A 25661-nucleotide genomic window follows, 5' to 3' on the forward strand; every position below is an offset into this window, starting at 1 on the left:
CCAAAGCGAGTGAACAGTCAATTGTCTTGTCCTGTGTAGCTGTTGCGAGACATAGACTTGTTGTGACTCCACTTCTGCCGGACCTCGTTCATCCCACCCCTTCTTCCATGTTTTTTCAGCTGTGTTTACATGCCAGCTCTGTGGAACTGGAAGGGTGGGGTGAATACCTTCCTCCCGTCCAGACATTTGTCCTTTTTTGGTTCCATAATTTGTTTTCCATAGGACATGTTGGATTGGTGTTACATATTGTTCATGTAGTAAAAGCTTCCTATTCCTCTTAGCTTGTAACTTTGTTGGGGTATCAATGTTAAAAAAAAAAAGAAGAAGAAATCACACTCACAATGTTCTGGTGGTCAGTGAGCAGAGGTGGCTAATCCAGGTCCAGTCCAGAAAGTAAAAGCCCTGCCACAGTTTGGCCTTAGCCCCTTGTGCTAGCTAGCTAGCTAGGGAGCTGGCTAGCTATCACCTAGGGCTAAAGACAAACTGTGGCAGGGCTTTTACTTTCTGGACTGGAACTGGATTTGCCACCACTGTCAGTAAGAATCCTCGGATGTTAAACAACGGAGATTATGTTATGAAGCGTAAATGGTAATCAAACTGCTCTATTTGGTTGACCCTATTATTGAAGGACACGGTATTTATGCTGTCATCTTGTGGATAAATCTTCCTTGCCAAATTATGCAAACCTTTCTGTCAGTTAGCACAATTGGCTAGAGTAGCATACAAACTACACGCATTATTGATGAATATGAAATTGGAGCTGCTGCGATCATAGCTAATCCCTCATCTGCGGCGCACAGCACATCCCTGGGATTGTTGATCCATACAAGTCAAACTCATTGAACCCGCCCCACACAAAATATCCTCACTCGCTAATACATTGATCGTTTTCACTCTTAATTTTAGCGGAGTATAAATTTGTAATCTGTATGTGTGGGCTGCAACTAGCTGCGGGCAGGATCAGGAACATGTTTTTTTGCGAAATGTGCTGATACTTCAACACATTTCAAAGCTCCCAAAGGTGGATCACTGTCTTTGGCTCCATTTTTGCATTGGTCTTTTTATTTATTTTTTTATTTTTTTATTTGGTTGAACAATTAAATTAAAAGAACACGTAAACACGTTTGCAGATACATTCAGCGACTTTGCTTGTGCTTACACTATCTCCTGTCCCGCTTCAGCAAAGTCAACCAAGGGATCAGAAGAATTTTAATGAGCTTAATGAGTTAACAAACTGTCTATAAATAACCACAGCGTTAGCATTTGGTTTTGATCTTTAAGTGGTTGTTGCATAGCGACGTTTCTGCAAAACTCACATCCAACACAATTCTGCAAAAAGTACAGCGTTTGTCCCTCATCAAAACATTGCATTCATTGTCTTACTAAAACAAAATATCAAGTCTTTGCATTCCTGACACTCTTGACTCATCTGTCAAGCAAAATGTACTGCAAAGTAGCAGAGCATCAGATACCTACGTTTTCATTGGTTGTTTAGATCTGCTGTGTTGACAGTACACAGAACTCCTCATTAATTGTACAAGTGCACATACCTGGACGCCGTACGGCATCCTCCCGTGACAAAAGTGTCACACTTCATCCGGTGACTCAGCTTATTATGTGGCACCAAGTAAATATACCAAATTACACTTCAAAGGATTTATTTTGGCCTAGACACAAGCAATGCAATGATGTGAGCTGTAACAAGGATTGCTGTCATTCACTGCCATAATGACTTCATTTCTATGCATTGGAAATAACACCGATGGGCTGTTAATGAGGGTCAAAGCATTCTGCTGTGACCTCTTAATTAGTATGCAGAACGGGACAATGTGGCTTTGACGTATTCTGTCACCCTCATTACTTGTTCATCCTCTCTGACTTAACTTGAAGATCTTTCCCCAATTTCTTGTCGTATATGGCAATGCAGGTCAGGAATCAGGATGAATGGGGAACTTTTTGCACAAAATCAGACCAATTCATGTGAAGTCATGTCTCCAGAGATGGTTTTGTTAAACCTTCTCTGATTTACACGGTAAATGGATCAACAGGTCTTGGCCCATGTCGATGTTTTTGTGACCTTTTTTATGAGCCACAATAGCTCAGATAACCAACATGCTGTGCCCCCCTTATTACAATGTCACAGTGAATTTATGTTCCTGGTGTTCTTTTGATAAGATTTTATTGCTGCCACCGTTCCAACAATCAGTGTAATTAAATTTGCTTGAACAGCATATAAAAGTTGTAGGAGAGAAAACAATAGATGGTTGCGATTTGCTTCAGTCGCCCCCAATGCGCTATTTTAAGCAACACTGTTTTCCCACATGTGCCACTCCGCATTGTATGGCTTCAGCTATCGAATGTCCGCCAGTGCTCACAGCTGTTGAAAGATGGGCTTTGCTTTTAAATTGTAAGGCATTATTCAACATGTTGTGATTGTTAATATTTAATAGGACAAAAGCAAAAATCCCACATTTTCAGTTGAATTCATCACTGTGCTCTTGTGGAGTAAAACCATTACAACCATCCCCCCCCAAAAAAGCCTTGTAAATAATGAATGGTAATGACACGAGTAATGTTTCGTGTGATCCGGCAGAGCAAAACCAAACTCATGGGCCAATTGCGCCTGAATGGAAAGTCTTTAGATTCATGACTATTGCATTAGTACTCAGATTCATCAATTTAGCCCCTAAAGTGGCCTTTTGTTTTTATTTATGAACATATTGTACAGAAAAAAAATTAACAAGGAACAATACATAAATGCAGTGGGTTAGTGAAGTCCAACATACTTTGGTTTTAAGTCATCTACTGTGTGAATGGCATTTTATCATGTTTATCATATGTGGGCATCAGTGGCATTGCAGGGCACCGACCGACGTTTCGCCAGTAAATCCCATCAAGAAACACAACCATTCAAGAATTCACTCAAGATGCACGTGCACACTCCCAACAAACGTCCACTGACAATATCATTCATTACTCTAGTGCTTATGATCCGACCTTGTTTGTGGGAAAAAAAATTGCTTCAATAACTTCAAAGTGTTTTTCTGGAATCAAGTTGTGTGACGTAACATCTGCTGCATGCTGGCTGAAGCGACACGAGTCCCTTGTCTATGTCAGTATTAATTATAAATCTGAAGCATTTGTGTATAAGAAGGGTAGAAACGATGCAGTTCGTTATCACTTTCAGTCACCCGGCTCCCCGAGCTCAACCCCATTGATACGCGAGTCCATTCATAGGCTTTTGATCCTTCCAGTCATTATTTGCCATGCAGATTTTGAAAAGGCCCAGAATGCTGTGCACTGATAATGGAATGGAGAGGTGAGGGTGAGGCTGAATAAATTGTGGTTTGGGAGTTTAGAGCAAGCGTGTGTTCTACTTCCCACACTGAATCTAAAATTACAAACAAACCTTTACAAAGAAAGTGAATGGTTGTTTGCCTTCCTGTAGGAACATTGATTTTTCTGGTTTTCGTATGGCCTAGTTTTTGTGTAATCAAAAATTTGTCTCGGTTTTCCTCAGCCGCTCATTTTCAAAATGATTGCTGTGTTGAACTTCGTGGCCATTTTGACAGACGTCGTATTTTGTCACGTTGCTAACCTTAACTAACTAACCCCACATAATGTTGCCGCGATGCGGTGACGTAGCATCCCACAGCTGGATAGTTAAAGACCTGACAGCAAGAGAGATGAGTATCGTGCGTTATACTTCATACTCTGTCTGTGGCATTGCGGAATGCTCATTGCCGTTTCCAGCCTCTGATACTGCTCCGAGTTGGGGGGAAATGCTGGACTTTCCAGGCAGTTTTAAGAGGTTACCGTGACCTTCCCAGCTGTGCTTTTTCTTGCGCTGCTGTTTCCTTCTCACCGAACTGGCCTTGCCTTATCTTCATCTGACCTTCTCTACCCTTAAAATCAGGTATTCTCCTGGTTCTTATCAGGAAGGCTGTGGATTGGCTCACAACAGAATAGTAGTGAACGACCTGCCCTGTCTGCTTCCGAGGTTGAAACATACTAATAACTGGAGGTGAGGCTCGTTTCTGTGCCAAAGGTTTGTTTTGGTCACTCGGATGAACAGTGGCAGACTCTGATGACAAAGCAGGACACGGTCCAAATGATTTCGGAAGCGTGCGAGGAACAGCTGTCAGCTGATGAATCAGTTGTGTATCCACCAATATTTATGCTCTTCACATACAAACATAGCGCTCACATTCATGGATGAAAGGCTGTAATGGCAGGTTGGCTGTACATAATAGTGTCTAACCTCAGGCTCTTTTCTTTGAAGCATTCTCACATTAAATGTGGTCGCAGGCTGTTTGTGACTGGTTACTTGACAGTGTTACGGAACTCTATTTCAACTAGTGGAATCATGGAACGTCTTTGAGTTTTATTGGTAACCCTGTGCTGGTATCAATAAAATAATTAGTTGACATTAGATAGATATGTCAAGGTCAGTCTTTTGTTGTTGTTTTTTTCACATAGGTCTGCAAAATTGCTGTCCGCAGACAGTAAATATTGAATTGAATCAGCCTGTGCATTTTTATACAGAGCCCAATCATGTGGGAGTCGTCATCAGGGATGTAACGATATCTAAACGTCACGATACCATAAATATCACCACGTGAACCTCACAACACAATAATTATCACAATATTGTGTGGAGGTTGGTCATATAAAAAAAAAAAAAGCTACTGTATATTGGCTTACGGTCTATGTAGTTCACAATGTTGTATTCGGCTGAAGTGAGCGAAAAGTAAATAAAAAAAATTGACAGATGTTGAAAAATATTTGCTGGTATGACTGATTTATGGGAGTGATAACCGCTGCAGTGGACAAAACATTCCCAATTAAAATTCAACTGCACTAATAAAGCACCAGTGGGTGCTAAAACTGCACAAATGGAAAGTAAGTAAGTCACATTCGTCCGCAATGTAATTTGTTCAGTGGGTCTTAGTAGCTCCATTCTAAGTGGGTGCACTGACAAAATTTAAAATGCTTTACAGACAGTTGAAAAGGGGCTTTCTTCAACCATACTGGTAGGATGGGAACCCCTACCATCGTATTGGGGGAGGGAGCCAGTCCTTTAGCAGGATGCCCAAGACCTTGATTAAAATAAAATAAAATTCTATCAGCTCTCCAGTGGAAATGTTACTGCTTTACCCACTCAATACCAACAGAAACAAATCTTTATTTCCTGTTTCTTGTCATGCCAAGTCAAAAGCCTCACAGTTCATTGCATGACTTCATGCTGGCATTTCTGCTCGTGAACGGTGCCCAAGTAGGACTCTTGAAATAGGCCGCTAGCAGTGCCCTGTTCTTCCTCAGAATCTTGCCCTTTCACCCTCACTGTAGAAAACATGTGGTCCAGATGTCAGAACAAATAACGGGGCCAGAGACTTTTCACCACATCATTTGCCAGCTGCACGAGCAGACTGAATGCACAGCGCTTCCGCAGCCAATGGGAATGACCTCTTGAGGCTAATTGAGCACAAAATAAGTACAATAGACCAAGCAGCGTAAAAAGCTTGTTGTCGTCAACAGTGACTATTTGCATATTTAAATATGTTTTTTGAAAACTTCACTCGTCATGCTGAGCATTTGCTTTGGTTTTGCAGCCATCGGTCAGAGCACTGATCATTTTATGGACGTTACTCACGTCAAGCCTCTGTGACTATTTGAAAACAAGCATTAAACAGTGGAAACTTTCATGGTTTGAGTTTGAATGTCATGCTAGGAAAACTTCTTCTGGTCTTATGTTGTTTTGTTTTTCCCGTATAAATTACTTTCTAGTGGTTCACACAGATGCGTGGTGGCTAGCCAGAGATGCTTCGACACCAATGCCAGTACGAGTGATCCGTCCTTGTAAAAATTCGCACCGATACATCACCAGCCCGGCCGGCCCTAAACCTTCTGTGTCAGCCCTGTGTGTGTGTGGAAATACTTTAACGACACAGACGACAACCCGTTTAGGCATATCATGCTCTGCAAAATGGGTTGTGAACTCAGATGAGGCCACCTTTCGGCAAGCACCGAGTCTCGTGTGCCCCGTCTGCATGCAAGTCGTGTTTCTTTGATGGTCTGCAATTGTTGATAATTATGTGGTCATGCTATTCTGTTTGTGTTTTGCATTTAACTATCTGATGGACTCATAACATCTTTTTGTAATTGTTAACAACCCAAGTTGTGACTAGTGTCTCCTTTAAAGTGACATTTTGCAGACCAAAATACGCATTTTTTTCCGCAGTCGTTTGTGTCTTCTGCAGATAAATCTGTGTAGTGGGTAAATCCATGCATCTGTCAGTTTTGTTCGATTGTTTCTACATTATTTTCACCAGTCGTCTTATTGCCTGACTTGTTGTTCAGTGCAGCTGACATTCTTGTTGATACTCGCAGTCATGTAATAATGTGTTCTGGTACACTTTATAAATAAAATTGATTGTGTTTGTTTATTTCTGTATAGCATCGTGAAATGGATGATGGGGAACTAAAACTTGCAATGGAATGAATTAGTTAACACTTTATATGATCACAGAAGTCAGGTTTCCATCCAATTGTTTTGAAATTTTTAAGCGAATTTACTGAAACTGTGCAAAACGGACATGCGACTTATGCCCGTTTCCATCTGTTCTTTTTTTACAAATATTGAGAGGGGAATCTGTCGCTGTAGGTGGCGGTATACACCATAGAGATGTAATCCATTAGTGTGTTAAAAGAAGAAGCACAGGAAGCAACCGCGCCTTGCGATGACGTCCTATGAGTTGTCTTTTGTCATTCTTGATCAACCGTAGTATTTCTCTGCTGTTTTCCATCTAAAATTGCATAAACATTCACTTCTTTAATGAATTCCGAAAATATTTCTGTTTCCTTGTCCCCCCCCAAACATACCTTACTTTATCGTCCACCATTGCTTTGTGACTACAAACGTGTGACGTAATATCCGGTCAAAATGTGCGACGTGTATCCGGTCTTGCCAGCGGTTATTCGCAAAACTTGTTTTCATAGCCAAAATTCGCAATTTCCTTTTTTTCGATACGCTTCAAAATCCACCCCCTCCAAGCGGAAACACTTTCATTGCGAATTTTGAGCCCTTTTTCGAATTTCTAGCGTTTCCACTGAGTTTTATTTTCACATTTCTTGAAAATTTGAATAAAAATAGTGAGTGAGTCGTATCTTTTTTTTTTTTTTTTTTTTTTTTTGGTATCATGTGGATTTATGATGTTGTAATAAGTTGTCAGTCTACAAAGTGTTATTTGAGTGAAACATATGCCAAGTTGATGTTGTCTACACAATACATGATCCAAATAAAACACATTTTCTTCACATTTGGAAGCCATGATGATAGGTAGATAACCAACTATAGGAACCCTGGGAACACTTGTACAGTTGTGTACAATAGCTTTGAAATTAGCAGTTGAACTGGTAACGTACCTACTTTTCCGGACCTAAAACAAAATGTTTCTAATAAAAAAAAATGTTTTTCTGACATGAATACTGTAGGTTGTGAACTTTGAGGAAACGAACAAGACTAATATTATCCTGAAAGATGCAAACTTGTACTGTACTGCGAAGAATGCAGGAAAGACTCGACCTAAAAATAGAAACATTTACATTTTTAATCAGCGATTGTGTTTATGAAAGAGTAAATACAGAGCACTTGTCTGTCTCGTGTTTGTATTCTATTGTTTTCCCCACCTGGAAAAACAACTGTAGTATTTATAATGATATTTCAAAATTTAAACAACGTGATGTCAGTTTGGCTGGAGTCTTGCATTTATTTCTGTTTATCTGGGTGTTTGCCAAGGCGCACTTTCTGGTCACAAGCGCACTGTAAAAGCCATTAGACCCGTGTTAGGAGATTTGTTTTAAACAAGCCTGAAGTTGACTACACTCTTGTCTTGTCTGCATCGCCAAGAGGGTGACAGCTGCTCAGCCGTGATGGCTGCTGAATGTATCATTAGGCAGCATTATGACACTGATAGGTCTCTCTGGGAATTCTCAGAGAATTGCGCTTTGTCTGACTTCTTTGTTTCCCTCTCCTGGTAACCCTGTGGAGGGCTTGATGCACTCTGGTGTTTTGACTGCTATGCTACGGAGTTGATTGCACATCTGGGTTTGAACTTGAACTGCAGAAGTGAGTGGAAAGGCCAAGCCTGACAATTGTAAACCACTTTCCCTGCAGCCGTCTTTCAGAATGCAGCAAGCAGAGACTGATTGGATTAAATTGCACGCTGGAAATGAGGATGGGAAATAGAAATTTGCAAACCCGTTGCAAGACCAAGCAAGCTAATACAACAAGACATGGTGGTTTGTCACTGTCTATTTCGGGCCGTATATATTGGCTAATCCCAGCCATCTTCCCGACACGTTTCGCTCTAATCAGTTCCAGCCTCCGAGCAGGAAAACAGCACACACTTGCGCACACATCCGCCTGGTAGCAAACGGCTTGAGGCTTGACCACATTGACTGCTTTTTAATCCAGCCACTGTGCATCTCACTGTTAGGTAGCAGTCAGCTCTCCTTTCCCACTAAATGTCAATCAACTTCAATATGGATATACTGATGGATGCATTAAGCATGATTTAGCCTGGGATCAGCTGTTTGTGAAATGGTATAAATGTCTAATGTAGAGCTGTCAAAATTAATTGATAAGTAATCCATTATCAATTTAATTGACAACTATTTTAACTCATTCCCTCGCAGCCATTTTCACTGAAGCAGCCCCCTTCGCTCCCGGCTGTTTTACTGGATTTTGAATGATTTGGCAAGGCCCACAGAATATTGTGTTCTTCTATTGCTATAAAAACATGGAACCTATCAAGAGAAAAATTTGAGTCTCTTCCTTCATCGTGGAAAAAAAGTATATTTGTATCTGTTTCCGTTTTTTCAGAAATTAGCATTAGAATATAGCTAAGTTTCATCAGTATTCACAAACCTGTTGAAAACACTGGGGAAAAGAGCTTGTTGCAACATGGACCTGGTTGATCTCTTATACGCTGCTGCCACCTGCTAGCCGTTTTTGTAATAACTACCATTGCAAGTGGCCTCTTAAGGTCATTGCTAAAAATGCTATAAAAAAAAAACACACACACACATAAAAACATATAATTACGTTTTTGGGAACATGGCAATATTTAAAATAGAACATTTATATACGTTTTTGGAAGCAAATGAGTTAATCAATTCTAAAAAATATTCAATAGTGACAACATCCCACTTGAACAAGAGTTTGTGCTTATTTCTGGTGTATGGACGCTGTTTTGCCGTGACACTAAACTGTTATTATTGTGTCAAACAAGTAAACGTACTTGAGATGACCGAGAAATTGCACCTCTCAGTGGAAGCAAAAGTAAAGTCATGCCAAAATAAAAGCCATGTCACTTTACGGTATCTACAGACTGCTGGAACCAGCTGTTGTTTACAGAAAATAGACATTGCGCAACACCGCTGTGAAAATGACCTCTTTGAGCTCATTTACACTGTAACAGCCCATGTTTACACTTCTTAATCTTTTTTTTTTTTTTTTTTTGCGTAATGTAAGTCATAATGTAGTGTTTATGACATTTTATTATTAACTAAATACAGGAAATAAAATGGATGATCAAGGCCCATGTATTAAGAGTTGAATCTTTGAATTCACTGTAGAGAGTCATTAATTAATTTTCTCTGTTGTTCTATTATTATTTGCAGGTTCCAGCAGTGGGCGCTGTCTGCTTCAGCAACTTGGACTCAATGGCTGCCTGTGTTGCCTCTTGGTACACTACAATGTGAGTTTAATATAACAGTTGTCTGCATGTATGTGGTATATTGTTATTTCATATGCTGATTATTTTACCTGTTTCTTAATTGCTCTTTATTGGTTAAAAAAAGAAAGAAAAAAGATGCAAATAGTCCAATGTGATACTGAAGGTTATTTGTCTTCTTAGGGGGTACATCATTTAATGTTTACATTTATAGATGCGGTTTCAACTTGTGAGCAGAAAATATTCTTTGGCAGCAAAATAGATTTTTTTTCTTTTCCGACAAGGCCCATCAGGCTCGATTTCACACTCGGGCATCAACTCAAATGCTTTGAGCCAGCGAGACGGGAGAAAGATATTCATAATGTAAAAAGTACACTTAGACTCTTACCCGCAGCTTTTGACCCACTGGATGAGCCCGACTGGAACTGACATAGGTTGCCATCATCGTTGTCCTTCTGCTTTCACATTTATTGGTATTTTTTAGTTTCTACAGCTTTTGGTTTGTATTACACTTGGCAAGAAGATGAGGAGTGATTAGTAATTTTTTGGCTCGGATAGCAAATATAAAAGCTATGTGTCTGTCCTTGATAAGAAATAAAAAGTGGTTTGACATTATTATCAACTGCAAAATCCAAAAGTTTGAGAGTTGGATGCATTTCCGAATGTTCCAGAAAGTGAAGTTTGAGGCCGAGTCAGAAAGATTTCAGACATTGCATCGCCCCATGTAACCAAAAGCAGCTCTTTGAAAATCCCAGCAGTGACGTTGTTTATCTCTTGAATTATTCATTAAGGTTTTCTTGTCCAAACCTTCTGTCACCACAGATTGACGGGCAAGGCCAGGAAGGCATCTTTCATATTAACAGTAGCTCATTAATTATTGATGATTATCTTGCCTCGTACCCTCTCAATGCACCAACTGTCCCTTTTTGTAACTAGTTGGTTTACAAGTTTCACAACACTTCTGAAAACTACATTGGGCATGCTGTGGCTTAAACGCACCATAAAAACAAACAAACAAAAAATTGTGATTCATACGTTCATAAGTGAAATAAGCATGTCTTTTAGTCGCTATAGGATGCAGAATGGGTCATTATCAAATGTTCACCCAACCCAGGCTAGTGATGTTTTTAAAACGACTCATGTTTTGTTTTTAAATACAGTGGACAGACGTGCCAAATCCAGGTCCAGAAAATAAAAACCACAGTTTGGCTTCAGCGCCTTGTGCTAGCTAGCTAGCTCCCTAGCAGGTAACCGTTCCGAGCACCCGGGAAGCTAGCTAGGGAAATCGCTAGCTAGCACCTGGGGCTGAAGCAAAACTGTGGCAGGGTTATTAATTTCTGGACCTGGATTTGCCACTCGCGACAGTGGATGTAATTCTTATTGTCGTGCATTTAGTTTTACAGTTAACTACAGCTGGGGTGTCATTAAACAGCTAAAAGGACACTAAATTAGGGACAAGAGAATCATATGCTACACACTTGCTCGTTGCTAATGCTACGCAAGCAAAATGGTGCATTCAGGGTACTTGCATAGCGTCGGAAACGTCATTTTTCTTCGATTATAACGTTTCAAGGGGAAAACAATCAGTCATTTAACCCAATTGGCAGATTTTTTGGGGCTGATGTTTGAAGGGCAATAATCGACTGATTATAATTGCCGGCCGATTATAATATGCGGCCGATTTTAATTGCCGGCCGATTAATCGGTTGGTCCCTAGCAAAGTACCACTTTAACCCGAGGTTAATTCCAACTGTGCTCCAGTGTTGAAAGTAAATATATTTGGAGTTATCTTGTTGATTTTTTTAAAAATATATATTGAAGGTTTATAATAGGTTTATATTTCCAGGAAAACAAAAGAGGTTCCGAGTGGAACATCACTAGCTTTTCCAGGTTTTCGGCGGTCATTTAAAAGTTTCTTTAAAATGAAATTTGTCTTTAAAAAGTGGTATTGAACATCCCTACTTACAAGGTGATACAAATCCCAGTTTGGGCGAAAGTGGAAACAAAAAGTGAAATACAAAACACAAACAGAATAGAAACAAGTAATAATTATCAACTCTCAAACGTGACTCACAAGGCGCGACGTATGCCCATCATAAGCCAAATCAATTGACGCAATTAACAATAAGCACCAATACAGTAAAAACATTCATACAGCGCTTACAGAGGCAATCCTGCCAAGTGTGTGCGGCTGAGTTTTCACAGTCTCAAGCCAAATTGAATTTAGGTCTGATTTTCACCGTATCCCCATCGACAGCCGTGGAATATTCCCCTGATGCCCATGTTATCCTCATGGAGCCAAAAAAGCCTCTCTGTCATTGGGGAGGTGGGGGCTCGGGCTTGGCGGGGGGTGTAAGTCACTGGCTCAGCAAAGCTTCATACGTTCTCCAGAGTCATCAGCTCCCTGGCTAATATATCACCGCATCAGTATGACGATGAAGTAGAGAGAGTGAGACATGCAGTGGTGGTGTCTGTGTGTTGACATGTTTTGGTGAGAGACACTGAGAAAGCAGCTCAAGATAATGATGGGGTTACTGTTATTTTTAGCCCTGCAGTGGAACGCTGTGACTTACACTTGGAAGTGCGAAAGTGCAAATGCTTGGTTTTCATCTCCATTACAGCCCTCTGCAGTGCCGGTCTGAGTGGCAATAAAGTTATCAAGATAAATCCTAAATTAACTTTAAAGCCATCTTTTCAATGTGGCAGATGTAATGCATGAAAAAAACAACCAGGAACTGATGTTGGACAAACGGAATACTTATTTTGTTCTTACTTTTTTTTTTTGTGCTGACCATTTTTTTGCATGTTTGTATGTATTCTGCCTGCCCATATAAATGTTATTCATTGTGTGTGTTTGTCCTCCCACACATCTGGTCTTCTGTGCTCAGCCCGCGGGTTGGTTTCCTCAGAGACCTTGTCGTTCTTATTTTCCCAGGCAAAACTCTCCCAGATCTTACACAATACCAAGCGCTGGAATGTTATGTCTTCTTTTTTTTTTTTCTTTTTTTTTCTGTCATTGACTGTCTAATTTGAGTGCGAAGTAAGACCTACAGTGTATTTGAACGTCAGAGTGCCTTGCAATTCCAAGTTAAATGTGTTCCGTGACCATGCTCGTAACTCAAAACACTTGTATCTAAAATCATCTTTCTCCATTGAAATTAATGTAAGTGCCATTAATCCGTTCCTGCCTCCAAAAAAAGTATTTGGTCTGAGGAAATAACAACCCAGGCCACCCATTTTGTTCTTTGATCGAATCTCTCAAGTGAGGTATTAATCACTGTTAAAAACAAAAGAAAAAATACATGATGATGAACGTGCCATGTTTCTGTGCAACATTTTGCGACTTGGGAAAACTTGCGTTGAAATCAAAATATGATCTTTGGAGCATTCAACTTTTGAAGCACCTGAGTTTTAATTATAGGAGGCATTACATACACTGAGGGTATATGAAGTGAAGCTTTGATGGATGCACAGTAAAGACTGAAAGTGTCAAGACTAATCGACAAAGCCTATTTCAGCAGTGACTGTCCTTGGTGGTCAGAGCAGAGGTGGAAAATCGGGGTCCAGAAAGTAAAAATCCTACCACAGTTTGGCTTTAGCCCCTTGTGCTAGCTAGCTAGCGCCCCAGCAGGTAAATAAGCACCCGGGGGAGCTAGCTAAGAAGCTCGCTAGCTAGCACGGGGGCCAAACAGTGGCAGGGTTTTTACTTTCTGGACCTGGATTTGCTACATCTGTTAGTGGTATCCTCTTTATAGAGGTTGCATTTTGTCTCCGTTGTCTCCACCATCAGTTAACATTAATAAGACTGATACATGATCTTGACCTTTTTTAAAAAATATATTTTTACATGAGAAGTAAAGAGAAGTGTAATACTTTCCCTCCACTCTGGTTTACAAATGTAGTGTCTAAACTCCTTCCGTTCATTTAGCTGTCTTGCGCTGAAGACTATAAAAATAATTTGTTTGTTCCTTTCAAGCTTGAAATACACTTTTCACTGTCGGGAACTCAAAGATGAAGCACATCTATTGTTAGCGGTAGCGGCACACATTTATTTTGTGCTAAAAACCCGGAACATGCAAATTACTTGCTGTACTGGTGGTTTGATCATTCTGGCTCTTGTAATTGAGTGTTGTTACATTCAAGTCCAGTAAAACGTTTTTTTTTTTAAAGTCCCTAAGAATTGCAATTTAAAAATACAAATGACATCCACCCTAACCATTTTTTTTTGCATGACTTTTTGGAGCAAATTGAAAAAATAACTCATAAAATATGGGGTTGCATGTTTTTCATTGGACAGCTATAGAGTGGACATGGTCAGTTCTCTGACTCTGTAGCCTCATTTAAGTTTGTTCTAGTAAGGTTTAGTGTATTATACAGTGTTTTGCTGACCCGCCCATCATGAAATTCAGACAGCAGGAGCATCTTCCGTGGAGACTTGGCACACTTTATCTTGTTGATTCAGCTAAAATGCTTAAGACAAGGCTGAGACATTCTGATTTGCATGTGACGCTCTTGAAAATTGGCAGCAGTAAAAATTGACTCGAGTGTGCTTATTCTCATACTGAAAGGTGGAGATCATGTTTGCACACTTAGCTCGACTTTGCTCAACCTGCTGTTATCACATCATTGATCAACATTCCACATCCTCGACCTCATGTTGAGTGTTTATGCTGAAAATGATCCCCACTAACTTTACATACTCAAAGGTAATCAGTCCAAGTTAATAAGTAGGGATTATTTGAGCAAAGAAGGAAAATACATAGAGCCTGAATTTTCATTTTTGCTGCCACCATGTTTTTCATCAGTATGCTACTGGAATATATCCCAATGTGTTGTTGCAGGGTTTTTCCATGCCACAACGAGGCGCTCTAAAGCTACCAAACCAATGGGAACCCCGCTTTACACGCTGGGTGTTTAATACCACCTCACTATGCCGCCTTTCTCTGTGTGATATACACACACTCAGTGCTGGCAATGAGGCACTCTAAAGCCGCTATGCCAGCCAACTATCTGAAGGAAAGATGCCATTTTGGGATGCATAGCTAGATAGCTAAACTGTCTTGTCAATTTCCCCGGCTAACCGCTGATGTGAACAAAGTCGCCTATTTATCAGAGTTGGGCAGGGGCAACTCTAGGCATACATTAAGATTATTATTTTTTTAATGTGATGATCAATCTACTGGAAAACACATCTTCACATAACATAGTCTCTTTTTTTTTTGCACAGCATACAAATGACATTAAGCCCTCAAGTGATAGGACAATATGAGGAAACGGCAGAATAGACAACAAAAAGGAAACCTGAGTCGAAGATATTGACTTCAAAAGAAACAACCCGCGAGTGGCTTAAAATGTTCAAATCAGATTCCAGCTCTCCACCAGCGGAGCGATGTTCTTCCCATGAGAAGAGACAGTTTGCTGAAGGAAACTCATTTTCCACCCACGGCACGTTGTCGTCGAGGAGGCCTGCGCGCTTGCTAAGCCCAGCCACATAATAGAAGCGGAAGAACGGAGGCTGAATGCTGCAGCACGAGAAGATGGTAAGCAGGATTTCTGATGCTTGTGGCGGGACAGCCACATTTTTAGGAAGGATATAAGCAGCAAAAGATAAGAAATCGGGACAAAGCCATACAAGCCTGTGTGGCAGACAGTGTGCAGGATAGAAACACACAAAACAAAAGCCAGCAGGAAGTTTGCTCTCAGCATGATTATGTTCTTCGCGACCAGGAACTGTCAGATGCTCAGGGTATTGCTAAGCAGGCTCGTTGTCATGGTGAAGCAGCCACAAATTATCCTGCCACAACTCTTGCCTCTTCTCGTGCTGGTTTATCAAATGGACCGCATAGAAGGGGAAAACTTGTAGTTAATAATTTGAATGTATTTTTTATTTTTTATTTTTCTGCCATCTACACAAAATCTTTTCACAAGACGCCACTGTCATATTTCTTCTTGAAGATGTTTTTGGGCCATTAAACGTGTGTCAAAAACAATGTAATGCGGAATAACCAAAATAGTTCAAAGAACACGTTCCCTTTTTAGAAAACTATGTATAGCAATATCTTGCTATCTCAAATAGTGACTTTCCCCTCTAATAAACATTATGTGTATCATCCGGGCCAAATCCCATCAAGAAGAGATCTACTTCTTTTTACCTTGTTTCGTAAACACAGTTGTTCACACATGGACATTAGGATGAATTAACTACGGAGCCATTTGAAATCCTTGCTAACCCAAACAGCAGCGCCTAACAAAGCACATGAACAATCTATTGAGTTAAGTTAATGTGTGCAGTCTAACTGTGAAAGGGATTTAATTGTTTAAATGTCTTCATATTAACAAGAATGACTTTTTTGACTCTGGTTGAGACTTGTGGTTTCTTTTCTCTTTATTTCCTCAATCCCAAATCAACCAAATCAAACCTGGAATGTGACCTTGGAGCAAGCACTTTTGGAGACTTTTAACAAACAAAAAAACCTATTATAACAGATCAAGTAGTCATATCAAGCCAGTTTTTTTTTCTTGTAATTACGTAAGCGTTGATGCCTTTATTCCGATATAATGTCTGTTTACAGCTAAAGACAGGCCGGCAAAACAGGGACAGAAGGGAGGCACATTTACACATCACAGCGGGAGCAAAAAGACGACATGCCGTGTGAACAGTACAATTACGATCTCCACAAATCCAACCTGTTTGTTTTTTTGGGCTTGCTGAACAATCGCAATAAAACGCTACTCGCATGAGACATACTTAACATTTTACTATCCAAACTGGCATTCATGCAAAATTTTACAAATTTGAATGATCAATTCCAATTTGGTAATGCCCTCTGTTTTTCAAGATTTACAAATGATGGTAACATTAATAGTCCTGGGAAAGAGTTTTGCTTATAAAGCAAACATACAGCACATTTTCCATATCTAGCAGTAATCGAACTTTTAAAAAGCTGAATAATGAATTGCCTGCATCCATGTGACTGTTTTAAATTAATAATGGCATACTTTGAAAAATGTGATCAAAATGTGTTTGATAATTTGTTCATTGACATAAATCATCACATTCCCATTTTGCTCATTATTGATAAATCGGGGATTAAATCTATAATCACACAAAAGTCTGCCTCAGTATGACCTCGAGGAGGCTCGTAGCAAATGCTGTGCTCATATCTTGTTTTGTTTTTTATTGCATTCTAAGTTGCTATTTTGTACTTCCGCAACACATAATTGGATTTTGTTTTGAAATGACTTTTTCTGCCATAATTCATCGCAAGTCAATTATGTTGCATAATGGCGTGTTACATAATGGAAGTAGCTCAAGAATAGCAGCCAATTATTTTGGCGAATAGCCACGAGCCGGGGCACTAAACTGTTCTAGTAGTGTTTTAGTATTGTTATGGATGAAAGAGGGCATGATTGTCTCAGTAATGGTTCTCTACTCTCTTACCTTTTTGACTGATATAGCACTCGCAGGAAGCGTTTCTGTTTTGTGCACATAAATGGCCATTTGCATCCCCCTGCTTGTGCTGTATGAATGTATCAGTGACAGACGACAGACTGATGATTGGAGGATGCAGACAAATCTCCAGATTGCATCACGTGGGCCAATCCACTCTGGGTCTAAAAATAAATTTGTGCTTCTCTTTTTTTCCTTTTTCTTTTGTTTGTTTTAATGTGGTAATCGCATATAAAAATGTGACCTAATCACCATGAAAACCTGATGATAAAAGGACTCATAAGAAGTATAAAGATCAGCTCTTCCACGGCATCTTACTTAGAACGCACAGGCCGTATCAATGCAGTTTAATAATAACTGCTAAATCTGAATAATACAACCAAAACACTCCTAATCCTCTTTACCTCTGCCCCTTTTTTTGTTTTGATTTTGATCTCCTCTGTGCCTATTTTGGATGAGTCTGACTGATGTCCCTCTGGATAAAAGTTGAGGAAGCTTGCCATCTATTGGAGATAATAGAGCACTACCGCTTTTAACCATTTTCTTTTTCTCCCCCATTATTAGTTTATATTTGGACCCAGTTTATTATCCAAGTTCATTTATGGCAGCTAAATGAAATTGAGATTGCAAACATAAAAGCTTAATCATGCATTTCTCTTCTCTTTTCTATTGCAGGTCCAATATCGCCATGCTTAACATTTAAACAAATTCCATCATTGAACTACAGTTGGTTCCTGTAGTCGGCGTCTTCATGGAGGGCTTTGCTGTCCACTGACTGAAGGCGAACTCTGTGGATCAGCAGCCATGTCTGCCTGCAGCACATTTACTGAGCATGTGTGGAAACCAGGCGAGTGCAAGAACTGCTTTAAGCCCAAGAGTCTTCACTGCACTCTGAGTGGTGGGGACAAGCCTCGGGCTGAGCACAGACTTGCAACATCTCAACAACCGAATCAACCCCATGCAGGGACCAGAGCCAACTCGAACCTTGCCAACAACTCCCAGAGGGCTGGCGGTGGGACTGCCCGCTCAGGACACTTCCGTCCACCTGTAGCAAAGAAACCAACCATCGCTGTTAAGCCCACCATGATGCTGCCATGTTCTTCTCTCGGATCAGGTTCTAATGGCAATATGCAGAGTCCAACAAATGTCCTGGAGCCAGGCAAAACTTCAGCGTTTATGGTCTGGAATCGCAATGGATTAAACTGTAAGAGGACTGGCAGTACAAGCAACAACAATGAGGGAGAGGACGGCGTTGACGAAATTGAGGGATATGAGCAACTTAGTCCGAGGACCCCAAGTGGAAATAATAACAACAGTGGACTGACTGATGTCTTAAAAGAGATTGCTGGGTTAGGCCCCGGTCCTAGCCTAACACCTGTCTCTAAAGACTTATTTTGGGGACGGATCAGTAGCTCATACCAAAGGTCATTAGAAAGAGGCCTTCCAGCTGCAAGCTGTTTGGCTATGGGAAGTTGTATTAGTGGGGGTGGTGGTGGTACTAGTCAAAAACGGGTATCTCTAAGTGATAGCACAGAGATCATCAGCACAGAGGGTGGTCGCTTTTGCTACCCCGAATTTTCGAGTGAAGGGGATGATGATGATGATGAAGATGATGATGATGATGATGAGTCTGAGAGATATGACGAGCATGAAAGCTGGGATGAAAGTGATGAAGAGTTACTCGCTATGGAGATCCGTATGAGAGGTCAGCCGCGATTTGCACATTTTCGTGCTGCCACCTTGTCTCCGGTGCCCTTTGCTGCGAGCAAAAAGTGGAACACGGTTCCACTTCGCAATCGTTCTTTACAACGGATTTGTGCAGTGGACTACGATGATAGTTACGATGAAATTTTGAATGGGTACCCCTCCATGGATTCCACTGGAGTTATTCCACAGTACGGACCTCAGGACTGTCAGGGTAGTGGTTTCCTTACAAATTCAGAGTCTACAATTTCTCCGGGATCATCTTCATCCTTTCCGGAAGATTCTCAGACTGCATCTAGCAGTGAAAGCAGCAGCGTGCCGTGTACTCACCGAAATGGGTTGCAATCCCCCGCATCTTTCAAATCCCCTATTCCCTGTGCTTCTCCTGTGAAAAAAGAGCCTGCTCACAGAGCACTGAGTCCAGTCAAGGTTATGGAAACGCACAAGGCTGTTCTGGCTATTAGACTGGATGATCAGGATCAGTCGGCGTCAATGCCCCAGGCCCTTCCAGGTCAGCCAGTTACTATCAGTTTTAGTCCCACGGAGGAGCAGGCGAAGCCATACCGTGTTGTAAATTTGGAAAAATCACTTATTTGTAAACCTTACACTGTTGTAGATGTATCGGCTTCCATGACCAGCAAAAATGAACATTTAGCAGATCCGACAGCAAAGCACAAAAAACAACCACTGCCCTCCAGCCCAACGTCTTTTTGTAGCACTTCTGTGGGTCAGCCAACGTCGTTTGTGTTACCAACGTCACCTACATCTCTTGTCCATTCGAATGCCTCGCGAAAGATATTAGGGAGCATGCGTTACCAGGAAGTATGGACATCAAGCACAAGTCCTCGTCAAAAGATTCCCAAAGTTGATCTGGGGAATGGGAGCACCGCTGGCCAATCCACACCCGCTCAACCCTTCAGCCACAAATCAGCCCCGACCTCTCCGGTCGCTGGGCTGTCTTCTTCCCGAACTGTACCTGTGAAATCTCCAAATTTATCAGAGATTAAGTTCAACAGTTTCAACAATGCAGGCATGCCTCCTTTCCCCATTATCATCCGAGATGAGCCAGCATATGCCCGCAGCTCCAAGAATGCTGTGAAGGTACCAATCGTTATCAATCCAAGCGCTTATGACAATTTAGCTGTGTACAAGAGCTTCTTGGGACTCCATGGGGAGTTGGCACAGGCTAAAGGGGTTGGCAGCCGGGTGACCAGTCATACCTACGAAGAGATTGGCTCCTCCGAGAGCGTCAAGTCGACCTCGACAGACAAAACCCTCTCTGGCAGAGGCACATCTGAGAGAGCATCTTTGGAGAAAACAAAAACTCCAGTTGACGCAACCTTAAAATCAGCCAATTTACAACCTATAACCACTACAGATCCGAGCACTGTGACAAGCTCTCCAACCGGGGCTGTTTCACCCACTGCATTTACAAATTTTACCCACTTTCTAGCTGAAAGCCCACCTAAAAGTAGCCCATTAATAATAATTAATAATAATCTCTTAGACCAGTCTTCTTCATCAGGAGCAGGACTAAACCATCAAGTCGACGCCAGTGCTGTGCTCTCACAAATCGTGGCTTCCATCCAGCCGCCCCAGTCGCCTCCAGAGTCACCGCCTGCCCATGGTAAAACCTTCAGTACCGAGGAACTTTATGCCCTTCCACCTGATGCCATGAAGGAGACCCTTACACGACCCAAGTCACTATTTTCTTCAAACGATGCAAGCATTTCCAAGCCTGTAAAAGAAACCCTCTCAAAAGTTCTCTCTAAATCTCAGAGTGCCTCTGCTGCCGTACCCCTCTCCGCTAGCCGGTCAGAGCCCGATGCCCCTTTCCCCCCTCCCAGGTCTACTTCGTCCCCTTATCACGCTTCAAACATCCTCCAGAGACATTTTAGCAATTGGACAAAGAGCTCTGCTTCCAGTTCTCCCGTGCGCTCCAGTGAAGGTGAAACTCGTCTGAATGGAGAAGGGAAGCGTAATCAACCCGAGAGCTCCAAACCCAAACGGTGGATCTCGTTTAAGAGTTTTTTCCGTCGACGGAAAGATGAGGATGAGCAGAGAGAGAAGACAGAGAAAGAAAAGGAAAAGGGCAAGCTAGTTGGGTTGGACGGAACAGTCATTCACATGCTTCCACCGCCACCCATTCAACAGCGACACTGGTTCTCGGAAGCAAAACCTGAGGATCCCTCGCAGAAACCAACCATTGTTTTTACCTACAAAACGGAAAGTGGAAGCACCGCAAGCGCAGAAGGAGAACTACAAGTAGAAGAATGTAAGGAGACTGCACTACTGACACCCTGCGATGGTGAGGAGTCCAGACCTTTGAGCCCAGGGCGACAACCACCTGCACCGGAGGTCACTGAAGTTGCCCCTAACAACGACATAAGGTATTTCTCCGAGAACTGTAAAATGTTTCTACTCTAACACCTAACTTTATTATACTCAATTACTTTGAGCAGAATATAGGGTTTGATTGTACCACAAAGTAGGAGTCTCAGTCGACCCCTTCTCTCTCAAATGTCAGGATAGATTAAAATCTCTCAGAATCTGTTATTGGGATTAATCATATAAAAATATTGCTAGAATCAAACGTTTACAAGGACTTAACAATTTTGTCTAATTTAGCTTATTCATTTAGAGTAACTATGGATGACTAATAGGGATAGACCAATTATCGGCCGGGCAGAATATCAGTGCCGATAGTCAGCATTTTGACAATTATCGGTATCAGCCTTTTAAAAAAAAAAATAATAATAATTGACGGCCGATAAAAGATTTATTTAAAACTCTGTTCCTCAAGGGAGATGAACTTTCAATTAACTTTATAAGAGATGGCCTGCACCTTTTGTGATTGTTTGAAATTATAACAAAGATAAGTAAAATAAAAATAAAAATACATTTCAGATATTTTGGAAGACTATTTACTGGAAAAAATATTACGGAGCTATTTACATAAGTTTTCATTCAAGTTTTTAATGGGATACTTGACTCACTGAGCCATTTCAGGAGTAAAAAGTTAATATTTTGTACAGCATGAATTTGATAGCCTCATTATTTTTCTTGTGCAATTACCAACTTAAAAAAAATAGTTTTTCCACTTGCTGTCGACTGAAGATGAAATCACTTGTGCTGAGGAAGTAGGTAACGACCAATCATGGCTCACCTGTTTTCTGGGTTTGGTCAGCAAACTGAGCCATGATTGGTCGTTACCTACTTCCTCAGCACAGGTGATGTCATCTTCGGTCGACAGCAAGTGGAAACATTTGTATTTAAAGGTATTAATTGTACATGAAAAATAATGGAATTACCAAATTATTTCTGGACAAAATATCAACTGACTGAAAATGGCTGATGACCCTGGGAACTCCCTGAAATGTTTGCTAGAATTTTAAAACAAATGTCTATTGTCTAATTAAAGAGAAAAAAACATTTTGCAAAGTTGTTCAATAAACTCAAGTTAAGAACTGGAATTTGTATTTTGAAAAATGTTCACGCCAATATTTGTTTCCCTTTTATTGAAAATGAATATCGGCTCCAAATATCGGAATACGAATAATTGGTATTGGCCTTGAAAAAACATAACGGTCTATCTCTAATGCCTAAATCAGTAACTCGACTATTTGTTTGGAATGCTCTCTCATTTCTGTGTCACCGAGATATTCCAGGACGACTTGGTTATCTCCGATATCAACTCCTTTGTGAATGTTTGTTTCAACAGTGTGGGATAGAAATGTAGCCAAGTGCAGGCAGACTATGGTTGTGGAACGTGATTGCAATTCCTTTGTGATTTAGTCAGCTGTCTTTAAAGGTTTAGAAGAGTTTACACACAAGTAGTTTTTTACATTTTTTTTTTTCCTCACTCCGACTTCCCAGCGTCGCTGTCAATTGGTAACACATTCCAGCCATTTTACAACACCTTTGTAAAAACCTGAGCTGTCACAGGGTAAACACATCAGTTAGTCAGGTCACTCCACAGATCACTTGTTGTTCTTGCCACATCAAGAGTTAACTCCGCTATCATTTTTTTTTTTTTTCGGTTTTGTTTTCCTGACTGAGGCCGTTTCATTAGCTCACAGTAGGCGTGCTCTCCAGCGCCAGCGAGCACATATCACCTTAGACAGGTAGGAACAGTTAGAGACGTACAAGGAGAGGACGACGAGGCTACGGCAAGCAGGAAAATGTCTCCTCAGTAGGCCACAATGTGAATTTTTCTCTGCGTGATAGTCAAGATTCACAAATGGGAAGCTGTGTAAGCCAGTACAGCGGGTGAGAAACAAACTCAAACTTACCTCTCTTAATACTCTGATCGTTATCTTAGCACGTTATGAAAGAATGTCTTGGAGATTATGTGATTGCGATTTGACATAAAAATTTTATTTGTTTTGGAAGGCTTAGTTTAGCAAGGAAAAAGAAAGTGAACGGTGAATTGAAACGCTTTCATGCTGTCTCAACAAGTCAGGTCCTGACTCTGAAACGTGTAACAGCCATAAAGGTATTTCTTGTGTCAAGGTCCCTCCAGCTGTATACTTGATCCTTCCCTCTACGCTCATTTTGTTCGGGCCACATCGCTTTACTGTATGTATTGTTATCCGTGGTAGTTTTCTCTCCTTTAATTTCGGGATTTAACAGTAAATTGTACATGAATTGATTGGCTATTAATAGACTTGTTGTTGTCGTTTGTGTATAGCACAGAACCTGCAAATGTTTCCACATGTGTTCATCCCTTCTTTCTTTTTTCTTTTTGATAACGTGCGCAGCAGGTCACACCTCTAATACAACATTGTGGTTCTGTGATGTTCTATGATCTCGTCTTTCACGCCACCTTTATGTTAAATGTCTTGAGCGTTTAAGATTTGCAGTGTGCTAAGTTTTGTTATTGATTGACTTGAGGTCTACAAAGACATTGATTTGATGGCAAAAACAATGATACAACAATGTCTCCTTAAATTGCGTGTGCAGACAGGGACTTTTTTTTTTTTTTTATCAGTCACATGATTAATCAAAAACGTTTCCCAAAGAAAATGACTCATCTGATTTGGGAACATTCAAACCTGTCAAACTGTCTCGACAGTGACTACCCCCTTACTCTTACAACCTGTTAGCCTTTTTTGGTTTGGTTTTAGTTAAAATGTAGTTAATGATTCATGAATATCAAGTATAGATAAGGATTTGTCAAAGTGCAAATATGGAGACTGCTGACATTTTTAGAATACATTTCAGTTACTACTGCGAAAGCAAGGAACTTTGATATATGATTGACTTTCGAAATCTACATTACAGTATTTACTTAAAAGTAGAAGTCAACATTAAACATTTCTTGACAATAATATCTTATATGTGACTTCACTAGTCTAAACATGACATTCTGATTAATATTACGTTTGTGGAATATGAAGCAAAATCCAGCTGCTTTTCTCCATCTCAGGGGCGGCCATTTTGCCACTTGCTGTCGACCGAAGATGACAATCAATGTTGCTCAGGTCTCAGGTAACAACCAATCACAGCTCAGAAAGCAGGTGAGCTGCGATTGGCCGTTGCCTGAGTAACTGTGATGTCATCTTCGGTCGACAGCAAGTGGCAAGATGGATAAAAATGGCTTGATTTTGCGTCATAACTCATATTCCACACTTGTAATATTAATCCGAATGTCATGTTGAGACTAGTGAGGTCGCATATAACATAGAACCAAGATATTTTGAGGGGGTTGACTTGTCCTTTAAATGCTGTCGTGAAAAAACGAAATAACCTCATCTCAAAGAAACATCCTTCACAAAGGTTTTCGAGTAGGCGAACGTCATTTTCTTTACTATGACATCATAAACACAATCTTATTAAGCATCATTGACATCATTTCAACAAGATTGTATTATGTGATTTTAATTTATTTTACTCTGACATCTCATGCAGGCATGAATTGACCTCATAGACAAATAATAATCGTATTAATCATCATTACCGCTAGTAAACAAACACCTTGTACTCTTTGCAGTTGAATAAATAAACCTGCCAAATGATTATTTGAAGTAGATATGCCGCAGATAGCATTTGTTGCTAAAACTATGAAGCCACTCTGGTAATGGAGCTCAGTAGCTACAGCCGACAAAAAAACAAACATAATCCCACCGTCATATCCTTTGCTAATCATGTCACACCTTTTTTTTTCATCTGCAGCCAGATACCAGTCGGTGCCAACAATGCGGCGGCGGCGGCGGCGACTCGCGAGCTGCCCACCGTCATCCCGCTCCCCGCCAGAGTGAATCTGGGCCTGGTGCTCGGGGAGGTTGAGGAGGCCCGCGCCAAGCAGGTCGCGGCGGCCAGCGAGCGCAGCGCCAGCCTCGGGGAGCCGGAGGATGACGGCAATCACTCTCATCACTCGCACTCGCCCGCCTCCAGCCAGTGCAGCGCCACCTACAGTAATCTCGGTAAGAAGAACACTTGCCTTGTCTGCTCCATTACCTCAACCATGAAGTGGTTTGTTTTGATTGACATTTGTCCATTATTTTAGCACGATTACTGAAAACTTATTCTCGAATTGTTTTCCACACACAAAAACTGACATTTTAAGTAAGATATAATTTCTTAAATTTAACCTAAATTTGCTTATTTTTCCTTCAGATGAAATTGTCAGACAAACTCATTCTGCTTATTTTAAGATACTTATTACTTAATTTTCTTATTTGATCAAGCAGTCTTGGCATTGAGTGTTAACAGCCAGTTTCATAAATTGAATTTTCTTATTTTAAGATTTCGCATAATCTAGTATTAAG

At 40.7% G+C, this 25661-nt stretch overlaps 1 protein-coding gene across 2 annotated transcripts in view; it reads left to right on the forward strand.

Annotated features, from left to right (window-relative positions):
- The window catches only part of peak1 (pseudopodium-enriched atypical kinase 1), a 59068-nt gene that overhangs the window by 22556 nt on the left and 10851 nt on the right, over positions 1-25661 (forward strand). For both annotated transcript variants that reach the window (XR_015094632.1, XM_086074164.1), the window contains exons 3-5: positions 9685-9761; positions 17863-21281; positions 25066-25316. Coding sequence is in view for 1 of the 2 variants with exons in the window: in XM_086074164.1 (XP_085930290.1) it covers positions 17992-21281; positions 25066-25316 (3541 nt within the window). In the remaining variant the exon portion in view is untranslated. The remainder of the gene's footprint in view (positions 1-9684; positions 9762-17862; positions 21282-25065; positions 25317-25661) is intronic.

The sequence above is a fragment of the Leptonotus elevatus genome, chromosome 4 (assembly GCF_054856555.1).
Source record: "Leptonotus elevatus isolate MCC_2025b chromosome 4, RoL_Lele_1.0, whole genome shotgun sequence".
Lineage (NCBI taxonomy): Eukaryota > Metazoa > Chordata > Actinopteri > Syngnathiformes > Syngnathidae > Leptonotus > Leptonotus elevatus.